Below are 15,599 nucleotides of genomic sequence, written 5' to 3'. Positions count from 1 at the left end.
GTTAGAAGGAGGGGACCCTAAATGACAGCCCCTGTGAAGATGAGGCAGAGACCAGGCGTGGTGGACCGGCTGTGTCCGGGATGCAGGCACAGCAGTTCCCAAAGCCCTGTGGAGCCAAGCAGAGAGTGCTGTCTCCAATTCTCACACCACGTTCAAGCGGTTTTTGATAGGAAGACCTAGACCCGATACCAGCCTAAGCAGTGGGAGATACAAGGTGGTGGGCACTGAGCTCTGGGCTGCTGTGTTCCTTCACAGTGCTCTTCTCTCAGGCTGCAGTGCAATTCTTTCCCTGCTTTTACTTGGCTCAAACTCACTCCGCTGAATGTGTTTCTTTTCCTATCTTTAATAAACATAAAACCCTGCTACCTTTTGCACTTGTCTTGACCGCTTCTTTGTTCATGACACAAAGAGCCTAGAAACCTCCTCTAGGAGACTCGAGCACCCAGTAACAGACAGGCCAACCAAGAAAATGCAAATCTTCACCAACATTTTTTTTTTGAGACAGGGACTCGTTGTGTAATTCAGGCTGGCCTTGAACGCACTGTGTAGCCCAGTCAGGTTCCACTGTATTTTGCGGGGTGTCTACTTTTAAATTTCTGATTAATAAATCCCTGAACACAGAAATTCAACTCAACCCACCACACCTCTCCTGTGTATACTCCCCAAAGAGTTAAAGACGTCGTACTAGAGTGGTACATGAACACCCATGTTCATAGCAGCACAACTCACAATAACTAAAGTCTGAAAACAGCCAAGGTTCCTATGATGTGTGGGTAGGGTAAAAAAAATGTGGTACAGACACACAATGGAGTATTATACATCCATGAAGAGTAAATTTGAGCCATCGTAGGAAAATGGATGGATCTTGAAACTATAATGTTAAATGAAATAAATCAGACACAGAAGGTTAAATATCACATGGTTTCTCTTACATAAAAAAAAATCCAAAGGCCAAGGATTTAGCTCAGTGGTTCTGCCACCTGGCTCACAAGCACAAGGACCAGAGTTTGATCCCCGCTACCCCCCCAAAAAATCCAAAATATAAATGTTTTAAAGACCAAAATGGTAGGAAAAAAGGAGGTAGACTTTTTAGGGATAGGGGATGGAGACCTTAGGAAAAAGGGAGAAGAGATGGTAGATGGCAGATAGATAGACAGACAGACAGATCTTCCCTAAGACCAATGTGATTATTCTGCATTACAACATATACACATTTTACAAGTGCAAAAAAACAGCTTGCTAATTGTTTCAGGCAGGACTTAAGCTGTTTTAAGCCCTGTTTTGGCATCACAGTGGCAGGGTGAGATGGCGAAGGAGACACCGTGTGGTGCTTTGCCAGTCGGGCCACACTGGATCCAGGGCAGGATGAAGGCCCGGCAGGTGGAAGATGGGGACGTGTCCCCACACTGCAGACCCACCTATGGCTTTGTCTCCAAAACGATCCTGGGCAAGCAGCAATCCTGGAGTCCAGGACGTGCAGCACAAAGCTGAAACTATCTGGGAAGTAGAAACCATTTCTATTAGGCCATTTGATATTAAGGTCTCTTGGGAGAACCAGACGAGCTGCAGGTGAGTTGCACACCACGCACCCTAGGGAACAGTGAGATCGCAGTCGTTTTGTACTGGCCAAACTGCCCACTTAAACCCCTGCGAATCGTGAGCACCGGGCTCTACCACACATGTAACGATAAGCCAGGGCTGCGGTGGTGGTGGAAAACTGAAAAATGAAGACCTTGTGGTTGTGAGTGGCCGGAACGCAACTGACACTTTCCTAACTGCTGCTTCGTAAACATTAGTGTTCATGGTGACTGTGTGACTTTATAGGAATTTCCCAAATCCAGCAAATCCTCTAAGAAATGCCGCCATGGCAGAGCATGAAGCCCAGGTTTTCCTCTGGGATGTGGATATTCTTGGTTAGCAAGGAGCAGCCTGCAAGGACTGGAGTCTATACTTCAGGCAAAGGTGACAAAGTGCTTCACTGTGGGGGGAGGAGGACTGATTGGAAACCCTGGAAGACTCTTGGAAACAACAGGCTAAGTGGGACCCAGGGTCAAATACCTGTTAGAAGAGAAGGCACAAGAATACGTAAACATTCATTTAACTCATTTAATTGAAGAGCAACCAGATAAAACTGCTGAAAAAAACACCATCAGTAAGTAAAAGAATTGACAGTACCATCTTCCGAAGTGCTGCGGTACAGGAGCTGTAAGGAATGGGAGTTGTTCAGGGGACAGTAAAAGTCCTGGAGGAAACACTCAGATTAGTGGAACCGTCGGTCACTCGTGACCCTGGCTGCAGATCAGTGAGTGTGGTGAGGGACACACGTGCCTCAATCAGGCTTTTCAGCAGAGATTGTCACTCAACAGTTGTGACAGCACCCGCAAGGGACAGGCTTTGCAAAATCTGTGCAGATTGCAACACCGCTGCAGTGTCTACTCCTCTGGACATCTGGTCACCCGCAGGTGGTGTACTGAAACAGTGGACAAATCTCCCCATGTGCTACATTGACACTGCTTTCAAGCAAAAAACAAAAACAAAACATCACATCCTGGTCCAACTCCACAAGGGGCGTGTTGTGTCCTTACCACCCTGAGTGTGTGACGTTAACCAGGTAAGCAATCAGCACTGAATTCCAGTAGTATTTGCCACCCAGTAGAATGAAGTCTAAATGGTAGTGTTTTATTTTAATTTCTAGGTTTTTCAGGATATCAGGTATATTATTTATCCAATTTTTATTGTTATGTGGTTGACACTCTAGACTAAGACATATCCTTTCATAACTGATCGCAGCATATATTTGTAGGACACTGAATTAGTTTCTGAGTGCAAATGAATTAATCATCTGAATTTTTCATTCTTTTCAGGTAGGCTTAACAAAGCTCTCTGAATAAACACAGAGAGTAACCTCCCCAACCACGCAGTTTATTTTGTGTGGAAAGGAAGTGAACTATTCCACACTGGTGGAAACATAGAGATTATTTAAGTGCTTGTGTTTTAGGATTCTTTTTGTTAAGAATTATAACATAGCGTGTGAATGACTTCTGCAGTCATTCCGCTATCTTTAAAAGGTCATTTAATGACAGACTGACATCTAGACAACAAACCCTGATAGTGAAAGATATCACAGGGATATTAACTATAAAATGCAAGTGGTAAAACACTGTACTATGAGCCAGGGTAGGGTGTGTGTTTTCTTTTTTTGGTACCAGGGATCAAACTCAGGACCTTGGGCCTGCAAGGCAGGTGGCTGAACCACTGAGCTAAATCCCCGGCCCCAAGGGTGTGTTCTGTATCTATACAGAAGGAAAGACTTGGAATGGAGAAGGCTAAATACGCCTTCTCTCAGGTGAGGGAGGACGGGTCCCACAGGGGATTTGCAGTGGCTTCACTTTCCATGTCTCCCAGTTGGTTCCGTGTGAATTTTGAAGTATGTATTACTTCTGGAATCAGAATTCCTAGTAATTTACTGATTTAAAAGCTTAGGCAGGGCAGGGGAGCGGGTAGCTCAATGGTAGATAATGAAGGCCTGGTTCAATCCCTAGCACCCTAAGAAAATGAAAAATTAAGGCTTAGCCCTGTTCAAACATCTGCAAAACCTTTTCCTCAGTTTTAGCTTTTATAAACCCAAGAAGGGAGAGCAATCACTCTTTTGAGTGGCAATGTGAAATTTCAGGGTCTCCATGTTTCTTCTGCCTTGTAGATGAAAAGCATTTCTAAGCACACCTTCCCAACAGGTGGACCACACCTTCTCATCTTTCAAAATAAATATTTCTGGTTTTGCAGAATGAATTATTAAAATCAAAGAGCAGTTGGCTTGGTAGCACACACCTGTAATCCTAGCATTCTGGGAGGCTGAGACAGGAGGGCCACAAGTTGGAGCCCAGCCTGTGCTACTCAGCAAGAGTTGTCCAAAATAAAAAAGGGCTGGAGATACAGCTTGGTCCAATGGCCCTGGGCTCAAATTCCCAGTACCACGCACACAAAAATGGACAGATAGATGGACGGACAGAGGGGTGGGTGAATGGATGCACAGGTGGATGGGTGGATGGATGAATGGATGGATGGACAGATGGACGGACAGATGGATGGACAGCTGGCCTAGAGAGACGAAGCAGAGCTGAACCCTTCTCTTCCAAGCCTCACAGCCTGCCCTTCCCCTCCATCCTAGTTTCAGAATACTCCTCTTTCCTTGTCAGGGAAGAAACTGATGCTTCACCCCTCCTCCTCCGTCCCTACCGTACGTAAATAAACTACTGTTTCTTCACACTGTGGTGGCCCGCAAACCCCAGGGAAGGAGAATCCACTGGCCCGCGACTTCCCCACAGTGGACCCTCGCACCTGGCCTCCCAGCAGCAGCAACACAGCCCTCTGCTGCCCCCACAGCCTCTCACACTCTGACCTGCTGAGCTCCCCGTGAACCCCCACCACCTTGCGGGTTAGTACTCCTGGGAGAGCCTGAGAGGGCGCCTACCCAGTCTGGCCACGCTTCCAGCCCAGAGCAGCCGAACGGGCCAGAGGCAGGGCGAAGACCACCTCTGGACGGGGCGGTCAGCGTTTCCACCCGAGCTCCCAAGCCAGTAGATGTCTGCTGAGTACCTCAATGGGGTGGCCACAGACCCCGGACCACCGGGCCTCACCTGCCCCATCCGACTCCTACCCGGATTATTCGCCACATAGTCATCACACACAGGGGAGGTCCGTCTGCAACACTACCCTAACACTTCCAAAGTCACAGAGCCTGGGGGGCCTTGGGACTCACGAAGCCTGGAGTAGGACCAGGCCCTTGGTCAGAAGCCCACTGGAGCTGGGCTTCAACTCACAGGCACCAGTCTAAGGGCTTGGGCTGGAGGGCAGTGCGAATGAGCACGGGAGTATGGAGTATCGAGTCAGCAGACAGATGCCGGGGAGCACAGGCCCCAGGCAAGATGGTGGATTCCTGGAGATGAGGGAGGGGTTCCCACCCACACCCTGCTGGGCTTGGACAGCCCTTCAGTCCAGCAGAGGCACCTGCCTTGTCAGCAGCCCCCTGCAGTCACTTAGCTTTTACTGTTTCCCGTCACACCTAGGTTCCTCACTAAGCCCGCCCACCCATCACCTGCTGCACTCTTCATTCCCGAGCCTGGGGCTTGGCCCCGATGACCTGTATTTACTCTGTGAATACTTCCTAATGGTGGTGCCCCTCCTAGTGCTCGCTGGGTGCAGGCCTGCCCAGCTACCTTATCTCAAACAGCCAGCCACACCCAGCTTGGCGGGTCCCAGGTGGTGCGGGCCCTCTGGGCTTCCGGGGCCAGGTGTGTCCTGGCCTGTCCTGGAGTGACTCCTCACCTCCTCGGTTAGGCCTGCGCCTCTGCAGTGCAGCCCAGGAAGGCCTGTGCGTCTGCAGGGCAAACACTGCCACCCTGCAGCCAGGGCGTGGACTCAGATGGCACCAGGTCACTCCCACATGCAGGAGACTGCTGCCTCCTGCTGACCGGCTCTGCAGAGGGCTGTGGAGCTGGAAGGCCATCGCAGTCACACCTAGACACGGGAAATGCAGCCTTGCTACAGAGCTTTCCAGTCCAGCACAAGATGGGACAGGGCCTCCACAGGCTGACCTCCCAGAACTACATAGCGCTGCAACCAAGGCCTCAAAGCTGGAACCCAGTCGGAGCCCTGTGCACACGTACATTGTCTCTCTTCTGTTAGGTTTTTTTTTTTGAGACAGGGTCTCCATATGTAGCCCAGGCTGGGCTTGAACTCACGGTAATCCTCCTGCCTCAGCCTCCTGAGTGCTGGGACTACAGGCATGCACTACCACAGCTGTCCACTGCCCCATTTTAGGTGGGAGTGTAGTGTGGTTTCCTGGAGACGAGGGGCTGCGTTCTCACCAGACCCCGGCTTCTCAGCTGCTGCACTGATCCAGTCCCTACTGTATGTAGTCTGGGTGCAGCACCACAGAGGGCAACAGCACTGTTACTGTGCAAAGCTTGGGCTGGGCACAGGGGAAATCAAGGCCAGGCCCGAGTGCAGGCCTCAGGACAGAGACCATTACCACCCAAGACGGCAGGGCGCATGCTGGCTTCGGCTCATCACCATGGAGACGGCGCCAGATCCAGCCCCATCTCCCCTCCATCTGCTAGCCTGCCGAGGAGCAGCCACAGGGCTCAACCCAGCACCGGTCTTCTGGCTGCTGCAGGGCCCGCCTGCCAGGGACAGGGTGGCGTCATCTCTGGACACCTACTCAGAACTGCACATTACGCTGTAATCCCAGCACTCAGGAGGCTGAGGTAGGAGGATTGCTGTGAGTTCAAGGCCAGGCTGGGATGCACAGTGGACTGTCTCAAAAAAAAAAAAATTTAAAACCCAAACTGACAATACCAGGCTAAGTCAGGAGGATTGAGGATTCCAGGCCAGCCTGAGCAATTAATTAATTAATTTATTTATTTATTTTTGGTACTAGGGATCAGAACTCGGGTCTTTGTGCTTGCGAGGCAGGCGGCGAAACCACTGAGCTAAATCCCAGCCCTTGCCTGAGCAATTTAGAGATTTCATCTCAAAAAACAAAAAAGCCTGAGGGTGTAGCTGACAGTAGGGTCAGCCCCTAGGACTTACTGTGACTCTGTAGCTTCTTACCAAGGAAAGGGGTGAGAAATTCATGAATATGCTGACACTCAGCTGCAGTCAGGCATCTCAGGTCAAACGTCCGTTCCACGCCTCAGCCCCGGCCCTGTACTCTAGCAGTTTCCTTGGCAACGGCGTTGGCGTTAGAGACCTGGCATCGGCACCGGCCTGCCAGGTCAGGTCATGCGGGCCCTCCCTCCACACCACGCCCCCTGCCCCACCCTGAGGCCGCTCTGCCCTCAGCTGGCCCCGACCCCTGCACGCGGGGAACATCACTCTTACATAAACTATTTATTTAAATAAACTGGGGAGACCGTTTCCCACGCACGCCGAGTCCCTGCCCCCTCTCCCCCCTCGGCCACCTCAAACCCGAGGTTCTCATTGTGACCACCCCTCGCCCCGAAACCAGGCGCGACCCTGTCGGACGTGGGCCCATCCTGGGAGGGAGAAGCACCTCTCCCAAAGCGCAAGCACCGCCCGGCCCGCCCAGTACAGCCTCCTGACCAGCACCTCGGCCCTGGAGAAGGCGGGGACCCTCACTGGCCACGCCCCCCACATCCGGCAGGGGGCAGGGACGAGCTTTCGGCCCTGGGACCCCCGTAGGGCAGGGCGCCACTCGCTCCAGGGAGTGCCGAGCACCAGGCTCCCAAGGCCACTGCCGGAGGTGCCACCCCTCCGCTAGCTAGCACCGTGGCAGTTTAAGTACAGGACAGCTGGGCCCGGACCACCTCACAGGGCCAGGGCGGAGTAGGAGAGCCCCTCACCCGCCCCGGCACTGCGTCCTCGGCTCCCTCCCTTCAGGGCAGGCGATCCATCCTGCAGGTCACACGCGGCCACCAGCCAGGAGGCCCAGGGCCCCGCACCCACGGCCACCTGTCCACCCGCAGGCTGGGTCCACTTCCTCCGTGGAGCCTCCTGTGTCTCCCAGACCAGGGCCCCAGGGGCAGTGGGACGGAAGGAGAGCAGCAGAGGAAGCTGGGGTGGCAGCACAGGCGCAGCCAGGCCGGTGGTTGGTGGAGGCCCTGAGGCCGGGGGAGGGCAGGCCACACACCTCTCCCTGGGCAGTGCGGCGCCTGCCGCAGGACACAGCCGAGGCGCGGAGCAGCCCTGGAGGACACTGCAGCCTCGGCCGAGGGCTACAGGCTGATGCTGCGCTGGTGGCGCCCCCCGCGGGCCCCGCTGTCACTGTCCCGGCGGCCCCCGGGCCGGGGCCCCAGCTCCTGGCCGTCCAGGCTGGCGTGGTCCGAGAGGCCCCGCAGGTGCTCCACGGAGTCGCATTTCTGCAGGTCGGAGGCCACCGTGCGCAGGCTTAGCAGGCTCAGCGTGTCCGTGTCGGGACCCGGCCCGGGGCCCAGGCCCAGCTCCTCCGAGCCACCCTCGGTCCCGCTGTCTGCCTCCCCCAGCCCCTGTGGCCCCGCCTCCGCGCCCACCGGGGAGGAGCGTCGGGGGCCCCGTGGGTGGGGCAGGCCGCGGCGCCGCGCGTGGATCTGCTCGCTGATCTGCTCCAGGTTGCGCAGGGCCACCGAGTAGCGGGTCTTGGCCTGGGCCACCTGCTGCTCCAGCTCTGTCACCTTGGCCTTGTGCTCCTGCGGGCAGGCGGGGCCGTGGGTCCCCAGCCGCAGACCGCGGTCCCAGCCCCGCCCGAACACCCGCCCGCCCGCGGGCTACCTCCAGGATCTGGCTGAACTGGGCCTTGAGCTCGAAGTAGGGCCGGCTCTTCCCGATGGCCCTGCGCAGCGTCTTCTGCAGGGCCTGGACCCGGGCCTCCGCCTGCTGGCACAGCCGCGTCACCCGCTGGTGCTCCCGCTCGCCGCGCAGCCGCTCCTCCTCCGCCTCGTTCACCTGCCAGCGTGGGAGGGGAGGCCACCCCTGAGCCCGCACCTTGGTCCGGGCGCCGCCTGAGCTGCCTCCCTCCACAAACCCCATGCGCGGGAGGAGCGGTCCTGAAGTCGGGTCTCCCGGGACCTCTGCCCCGGGCCTGCTGCCCCACACCTGCCCACACCGGCCCACCGTTCTCCCGCCTGCACCCGGAGCCGGCCGACAAGGCCCCAGCTGTCCTCGGAGCTGGGAGGAGGAACAGACCCGGCCTCGGGCGGGCGCGGGCTGCAGGTGGAATGACACGGTTACACCTCAGAAACCAAAGCTCCGAAGCAGGCGGGAAAGGAAGCCTCTGGCCAAGGCTCTCCCCGGGTTCTGAGGCAGGACCGCACATCGGCATCCCACCACACACTGGGACCACAGGGTAATCCGTTACGTGCTAACTGTGCAGTAAACGCAACACTGAGAAACGGAGATGGAGATGGAGACGTGCGCGCCCCTCGGGGCCAAGGCCCGCGCGGCTGCACCTGACAGAAGCCGCCTGGGTCCGGCCAGCACCCGAGCAGCGCCCTGAGCCACGGGCGAAACAGGCCCCGAGCGCGGCAGGCCCACCTTGCAGGTGGCGTGGTTGAGCATCTCCTGCCACGTGGGGTCCAGGCGGTTCTTGTCGGCCATGACGCCCTGCTCGGCCACGAAGACCATCTCCCGCGCGGCGTTGTGCATGCTCACCGCCCGCTCGTAGCGCAGCGCCGCCTTCTGCGTCTCCTGCTGCGCCTGAGGAGGGCCCGCAGGGCGCATCAGGGTGCTGAGTGGGGAGCCCCGGGGATCCCGAGGGAGCCTGCGGTAGGCACCGCCACTCCCCCGGCCCGCCCTGGCGGCACGGCACGTCCCCGCCTGAAGTCTCCAAGGAGAGTGCTCTTCTGGTCCCCGCTGCCTGCCGCACGGCCTTAAACAGGCCTGGGCATGAAATCCATCGGACGTGCGCGTGCTGAACTAAGCAAAAGAAGGGACGAGAACCAGAAGAGGAGGACAGAGGGAGACGGAAAAACCGGAGAGGACGGCGAAGGAGCTGGCCACGTGACTCCCCCGCGGAGGGCCTGACCGGACACGGGCCCCAGGACCCCAGCAGTGGGAGGGCGGGCGCGCAGGAGGCCTGGGTCTGAGCCCCAGCACCACCGAGGTAAAAACAAACGCAGCAGCGAAGTAAATCACCAGCCGCAGCCCTGCACACCCTGCGCCTGCGCGGTGGGCCCAGTGCCGGCGGACTCTGCCCCGCGCGGACTGCGTGTGCGCCCGATCACCCGCGGGGTCCAGCCGCACCTCCTTGGCCAGCCGCCGCGCCTCGTAGTAGGGCCGGGCCTTCTCGATGCAGCTGCCCAGGTGGGAGCCCTGCGTGTTGAGCTTCCGGGCCGACTCCTGCAGGATCCTCCGGTAGGTGGTCCTGGCCTCCTGCAGAAGGGACAGACCCTGCGCGTCTCCTGAGCGCCCCTCCCTCCTCCCATCTCCACCGGACAGCCCGGGTGCGGCACAGACACTCACATCGAGCTGCAGCTCCACCTGGTTGATCTCCTCGCTGGCCTGGTTCAGGTGCTCCAGTTCTTCCTGCGCGGAGGGGGCAGTGAGTGACAGCAGGCGGGGGACAGAGGAAGGGAGGAAGAGGGCGAGCGCCTGGGGCCCTGCTGCGCTGCCCAGCCCGAGACACACGACCTCCCCTCCCGGCCTCACCGGTCCGCCCGCAGCGGAGCTGTCTCCATGAGGCGCAGAGGCAGCGATGCAAGGCTCATCTGCACACGAGGCGGGGTGAGCCCCCAGCCTCCTCTCTTGGCACCACTTCCGGTCGGGGGGTCTCCTCAGGACCTCCAGTGTACCCACCACCCAGAACTCGAGCACCGAGTGAGGCTGGCAGGGAAGCAGGAAGCCCCTGGCAGCGCAGGGAGCTCCGTGCGGGCTGCACAGGGCCCCGGGCAGCGGGGTCGGATGCCCCTGAGCACCCGCGGCGCAGCCAGGGAGCAGAGAGCAGGGCCAGGAGAGCCGCGCTGGCGGGAACAGAGACAGAGCAGGACACTGGGCAGAGAGCCGCGCACCGCACCGTGGGGCCCTCGGAGCCAGGTCTGGCTAAGGATGGAGGTGTGGGGAGAGGGGAGAGGGGAGAGGCCCAGCGAGCGGAAGGGGGAGGGTGGCTACAGGACTCAGGCGGGAGAGGGGCGGGGCAGGGCCAGGGGCACGATGGGTCACAGCGGGCAGCATCAGGGACAGGCGCCAGGCAGGGAGTAGGGTCTCCGGGAGACGCTGCCAGCCGCGTCGCTCAGTATGTGGGTCTCACGGGCCCCTGGGCCAGAGAAAGAAGCCACAAACCTGCCCAGGGCCTTCCGGGAAGCGGAGGAATGGGAGGGGCACCGGCCTGGGAAAGCAGACAATTCCTAGATCCCCGGGGAGTGAGCTCGCTCCCCAGAACAGTGCCAGGCCACACCAAGGCCCTGCCCAGCATGCCGGGCCCAGGCCAGACTCTGCCGCCCCTGGCCCGGCCGGCATGTGCCTGTGTCCTCCATGCAACACCGCCGTCCTCCGGCAGCCCGGGAGGGGCCGGACAGCCCGCAAGCCCCTCATTCTGCCCCCGCCCCACTTTGATCCCAGAAGATCCGAGCCAGCAACTGAGAACACAGGAAGCTGCTCCTGAGAGGAAGGTCGCACGGGACCCACGGCGGACCTGGCGCAGGGGCCTGGACGTGCTCCTGCCTGTGACACTGAGGACCCCACTCAGAAGGGCCAGGCCTGGCTCTTAACGTCCCTGAACAGAGCTGTGCAACAGAAACACAATGCGAGCTGCATATGGAATTTCAATTTTAGAGCAGCTACATGTTTACAAAAGTAATAAGTGAAATTATAAACTATGTTTCATCTAATCCAGTATATCTAAAACGCTACCATTTCATTAATCGTGCTTAACTCTTTTTTAAATGAAGTCTTCAAAATTCCCATGCACCTGACCCTTAGGGGACAGCTCAGCTCAGGCTGTGTCCCATGGTCTCCGTGCTGGACAGCGTCGGAGCACTGGGATGCACTGGGGAACTAAGTTAGGGACACAAGCTCGTACCAGAAAACGATGAACCACGATGGGACACAGCAGCCTCCCGGCTCAGAGGACTCCAAGGCCTGGGGGGCAGCGCTGACCCTAGACACACCTCCTTCCTAGTGGTGACTCAAGTGCCAACTGGCCAGGTCACCCCCAGGGACGAAAGGCAGCTCCTGCAAGGGTGAGGCCACTGCCCCAGCCCACGGGACTCCCTGGCTGTCTAGGAGGAGGCGACAAGTCCTGGCCGCTCCCCTCCACGTGCTTCCTCCGCTCATTCGCACCAGACAGACGAGTCCGAGAGGCAGGGAAGCTGTGCGAGAACCGGGTCTGCACTCAGAGTGACCTAGGACCTCATTTCCAGCCACTGTGACTACGGCCACGGGGCTGAGGCCTTTCTCCCACGAGTGCCTCAGACAAACGCCAGGACAGCAGAGGCCAGGCCTCAGGACGCCACCAACACCGACCCAGGAAGGCAGAGGAGCGGGGTGAGGACCGCCCTGCAGGGCTCCTGCAGGCCGCACACCTGGTCTACTGCCTCAGGTGCTTCCAGCCCAACAAGACAGCCAGAGGAGCTGGTGGCTCGCATGCACTGTCCCCACAGAGACCAGCAGCAGGAGAAATGGCAGCGGGATGGCACCTCTACAGTTAAACAGAAGCCCTGCTGGTGTGTCTGGGGAGGCCTCAACGCTGGCAGGACAGGGAGCGGTGGGGAGCAGAGGGACCTGCAGGGTGGAGGGAGGGTTGGATGGGCTGGGTGACAGCACTGAGCACGTGGGTGCCGACTCGGGCAGGTGGTAACGCGCTCCACTTGGCCACTGCCCAGGTTGCCTGTACTCAGCCACAGTGGAATCCAGGAGGCTCAGCCGAGTCAGCGCCCGATCCATTAGTGAGCCATCAGAGGCCTGAGGTGACCTTCCCTGCCAGCACCCTGGGGGCCTTCCAGGAGGCCGAGCCACTGAGTCAGGGCAGCACATGGGCCAGACGCTCCCAGCCCAGCTGGTGTGGGCATCAGGGCTCAAGTGGAGGCCAGTGAGACAGGCAGAGCTGTCTGAGAGTGAAGCCAGGGCTTCCTGGGGGGACACGGGACGAGGGAGCATTGAGTGGAACCTTCCCTCTGAAGCTGCAGGGCATGGAAAGCTCCACTGGGTCTTGGGAGACACGGCCAGTGGCCTACTGCAGACGCACTCGGGAGTCTCCTCCCTGGGCCAGAGGGAGCCCAGCAACTGGGAGTGCCTCGCCCTGCAGCCTTCCAGAGATGCCCACACAGGATTCCCCGTCTTGGGATGCCCAGAGCCCTTCTGCCCCACCCAGCCTGGGAGGACATGGCGGTCTGGCGCAGCCGGGAAAGGGAGTGTCTGCAGCTCCCTGGAGGGGGATGGGTCTGTGGGCGCAGACCTGTGATGCACTGAGAATCGTGCCAATGGGTGCCCTGAGAACATCATCGGGCGGTGTGGTCCAGTGTACGGTTGACACAAAAATGCACCTCACGGGACACAAATCTCCTCCCCCTCAGAGAAGCCCAACACAGAAGGCCAGGGGGCCCAGCTCTGCACGGAGGAGCCCACACCAGCTGGCCACTTCCGCATGGCAGCCGTCCCTTCCTGGGAAGCCCTTCCTGCCTGCCTGGCTGGCATCTGGGATGAGGATGAGGAAGAAGAGACCAGACCTCGCCTACAGGGACCCATGGAGCTGGCAGCCAACCTTCCAGAAGGTGCCGAGCAAGGGTGACTTCGCTGTACAGCCCCACCTATGTGGACACTAGGGGAAGACACAGGGAGAACAAGGAAACCACTGTGGGTCCTTTCCTAGAATTCCTTTCTCAGCAGAACACAGACAGCTTCGGGGGTGGGGGTAAGAAGCGCATCCTCCTCCTCCTCCAGGAACCGGAGCTCCTCCCAAAGCGCTATCTGTAAGCTTTCACCAGGAGGCAAGCAAAAAGCTGGGCGAGGTGAAATAGGCCTATAATCCCAGCGCTCTGGGAGTCTGAGGCAGGAGAACCACATTCATGGGAAGACTAGGCAACTTAGGATTTTGTGAGACCCAAAATAAAAAATTAGATGGCCAGAGATTTAGCTCAGTGGGTCCACCGCCTGTCTCGAAAGCTAAGGACCCAAGTTCGATCCCCAGTACCAAAATAAAATAAAATAAAATAAAAAATTAGAAAAAAGGTGGGGGTGGGAAATAGGGATGTGGCTTCGTGTGAAGGTCCTGAGCTCAGTCTCCAGTACTGAAAAAGGGCAGGTGGGGTAGAAAAAAATAAAAGAAAAAACAAGGAAAGGATATGTAACAGACGAACAGATCCTCATCAGAGAACGGTGACTATAAGTTGTGCAAATCAGCGTGGCCAGCCCTTCACTTAACAGATAAGGAAAATGATTTCAGACCGGTTCACTAACTTCCATAAAATCACAGATCAGGGGCTGGAGACTGCTTGAATCTTGCCCAAGATTTGTTTCTTTATGACTTATTTCCTCCTTGGACTACAAATCACTTAGAAGCAGCAGGAGAAACAGCTGATTCAACCCAGCACCCTGAAGCACAGCAGGACGAAGTACTGACTCAGGCCAGGAACAACGGGCTCCCCACTGTTCCCGGATGAGCAGAGCATGTCCACGAGAAGCCCCAAACACACACGCACACCCCGAGACCCTTCACAGCACCAGAGTTGTCGGCACTGGCTGATTTCTTCCCAACTACAGTCGGTCGTCCCATCATGGTCTTGACAGTGCAGTCCAGGAACCGGAGCCCTGCACTCCCGCCCCAGGGGAAGTCACTTCCCCGACACCACTCTGGCCTCAGCACAGGGGACATCCTAGTCATCACCTGTCCACGCGGCTTCCCCAGGACGCCCATCGTCACCAAGCCGCTTCAGCTGGCTGGGCATCTATTCCTTACCGTGCCAGCGCTCTGCACCCACTGCCCCAGAGCCTCCTGCTTTCAGGGCCGAGGGCTTTCTCTGCTCCACCACCAGCGCTTCCAACGCTTCCAACGCACACCCTTTTGAGGCTGGTCACACACACACACAGCTGGAGTTCATGGAGAGGCTGCAGCCAGTTCCCTTCCTCTCCCTCTCGGTCTTCTCACCTGTATTCTAGGGTCCAGTTCTTCCTCCTCTCTTGGTAACAACTTGGACTCAGTGCTGCTGCTGCCACTGTCGCCAGGCTCCTCTGGCCCTGGGCTCCTGGGGACTTCATCCTCCACCACCTCTGGCCGCAGCTCCCCCTGCGGGGTCTCCCGTCCCCCTGGGACGTGCCTGAACTCTGCCATCAGCCCGGAGAGGGCAGAGCCCTAGGCACAAGACAGGACCGACATGCTGGGTCCAGGGCCCCAGCTTGGAGCTTCCTGGGCTTTGGACAGCAAGGAGAGGCTTCTCGGCCTAAAAGGCGGACAGGAAGGTCACTCGAGGTTAGAGGCTGAGAGTCCAGCTGTTGGGGATTCCTGGAGCGAAGGGTTCTGTGCAGATTCTCTTCCCTCCGCACCACAGGGAGTCCACCAGGAGTCGCCGGGGCCACAGCCCCAAGGCAGGGGGCAGAGGGGGCCTGGATGCTGGGCCAAGGCCTACGCAGAGGTGCACCATTCGGGAGGCCGAGGCAGGCGCGCCTCCAGGCTGGATGCTGTGGAGACAAGGCCGGGCGCGGGCAGAGGCGTAGGATTAGCGTCACCGAGGAGCTGCAGGATGGGAAACAAAGGACAAGCCTGGGGCCGCGTCCGCATCACGACCTCGGCCTCCACCCCCCAGCCCAAGTCTGGCCTTCCCATCCCGACCTCGCTCAGCCCCGGGACTTGGGCCCTGCCCGGCCCTCCCAGCCTGCCGCGCCCCCTCTGCCCCTCCGGCTTCGCGATGCATCCCCAGCCTCGCCTCGCTCCTCTCTCCAGCCAGCCACCAGCTGCGCATCCCGTCTCCAACCCCGCACTCCTCCGCCATCCCAAGGTCCAACCGCAGCCTCTCTGCATAACCCAGGCGCAAAAGTCCTGTCCGCAGTCTTACCTCCACTTACCCTCCGTGCACGGAGCTCCCAGGTACCAAACAATCTGCCCCCGCCCTCCCCACAACAAGCCGGTCCAACCAAACGCGACCAGGACAGGCGGAAACGGAAATACGTCAGGA

General features: G+C 58.4%; 2 protein-coding genes across 6 annotated transcripts in view; both read right to left on the bottom strand.

The window, feature by feature from the left end:
• The window catches only part of Lypd8 (LY6/PLAUR domain containing 8), a 65,607-nt gene extending 58,811 nt beyond the window's left edge, over positions 1–6,796 (bottom strand). The window contains exon 1 of the mRNA XM_087181027.1: positions 6,613–6,796. Coding sequence (XP_087037153.1) covers positions 6,613–6,636 — 24 coding nt within the window. The 5' untranslated portion in view covers positions 6,637–6,796. The remainder of the gene's footprint in view (positions 1–6,612) is intronic.
• Positions 6,797–6,876: 80 nt separating this feature from the next.
• Positions 6,877–15,599, bottom strand: Sh3bp5l (SH3 binding domain protein 5 like). Of its 5 annotated transcripts, none has more exons than XM_004841595.4 (7): positions 15,480–15,599; positions 14,576–15,160; positions 9,958–10,020; positions 9,739–9,867; positions 9,031–9,192; positions 8,269–8,442; positions 6,877–8,186 (listed from the first exon to the last, which is right to left on the bottom strand). In XM_004841595.4, exons 2-7 carry the CDS (start codon positions 14,756–14,758, stop codon positions 7,737–7,739), a joined length of 1,161 nt encoding a protein of 386 aa, XP_004841652.1. In that variant the 5' UTR covers positions 14,759–15,160; positions 15,480–15,599; the 3' UTR covers positions 6,877–7,736. The 5 variants fall into 5 exon arrangements, with proteins under 5 accessions (XP_004841652.1, XP_021111342.1, XP_021111343.1 ...); XM_021255683.2 differs by having other exon boundaries at positions 14,576–15,105; positions 15,480–15,597; XM_021255684.2 differs by having other exon boundaries at positions 14,576–15,105; positions 15,490–15,596.

Source organism: Heterocephalus glaber, unplaced genomic scaffold (assembly GCF_053883595.1).
Source record: "Heterocephalus glaber isolate CG9 unplaced genomic scaffold, H.glaber_assembly_v1.0 deba00001466, whole genome shotgun sequence".
In the NCBI taxonomy this organism is placed as follows: Eukaryota; Metazoa; Chordata; class Mammalia; order Rodentia; family Bathyergidae; genus Heterocephalus; species Heterocephalus glaber.
Note: the sequence above shows the minus strand (reverse complement) of the source record. Positions and strands in the feature narration are given on the sequence as shown.

What these genes read in the sequence shown, in the direction of transcription:
- Sh3bp5l (XM_004841595.4), bottom strand. Translation starts at nt 14,758, where the DNA reads ATGGCAGAGTTCAGGCACGTCCCAGGGGGACGGGAGACCCCGCAGGGG. An exon ending in AGGTGGAGCTGCAGCTCGAT is followed by an intron (nt 9,868 to 9,957) that starts GTGAGTGTCTGT and finishes TCCCTTCTGCAG; the next exon opens with GAGGCCAGGACCACCTACCG. An exon ending in CGCGGCGGCTGGCCAAGGAG is followed by an intron (nt 9,193 to 9,738) that starts GTGCGGCTGGAC and finishes GGCCCTCCTCAG; the next exon opens with GCGCAGCAGGAGACGCAGAA.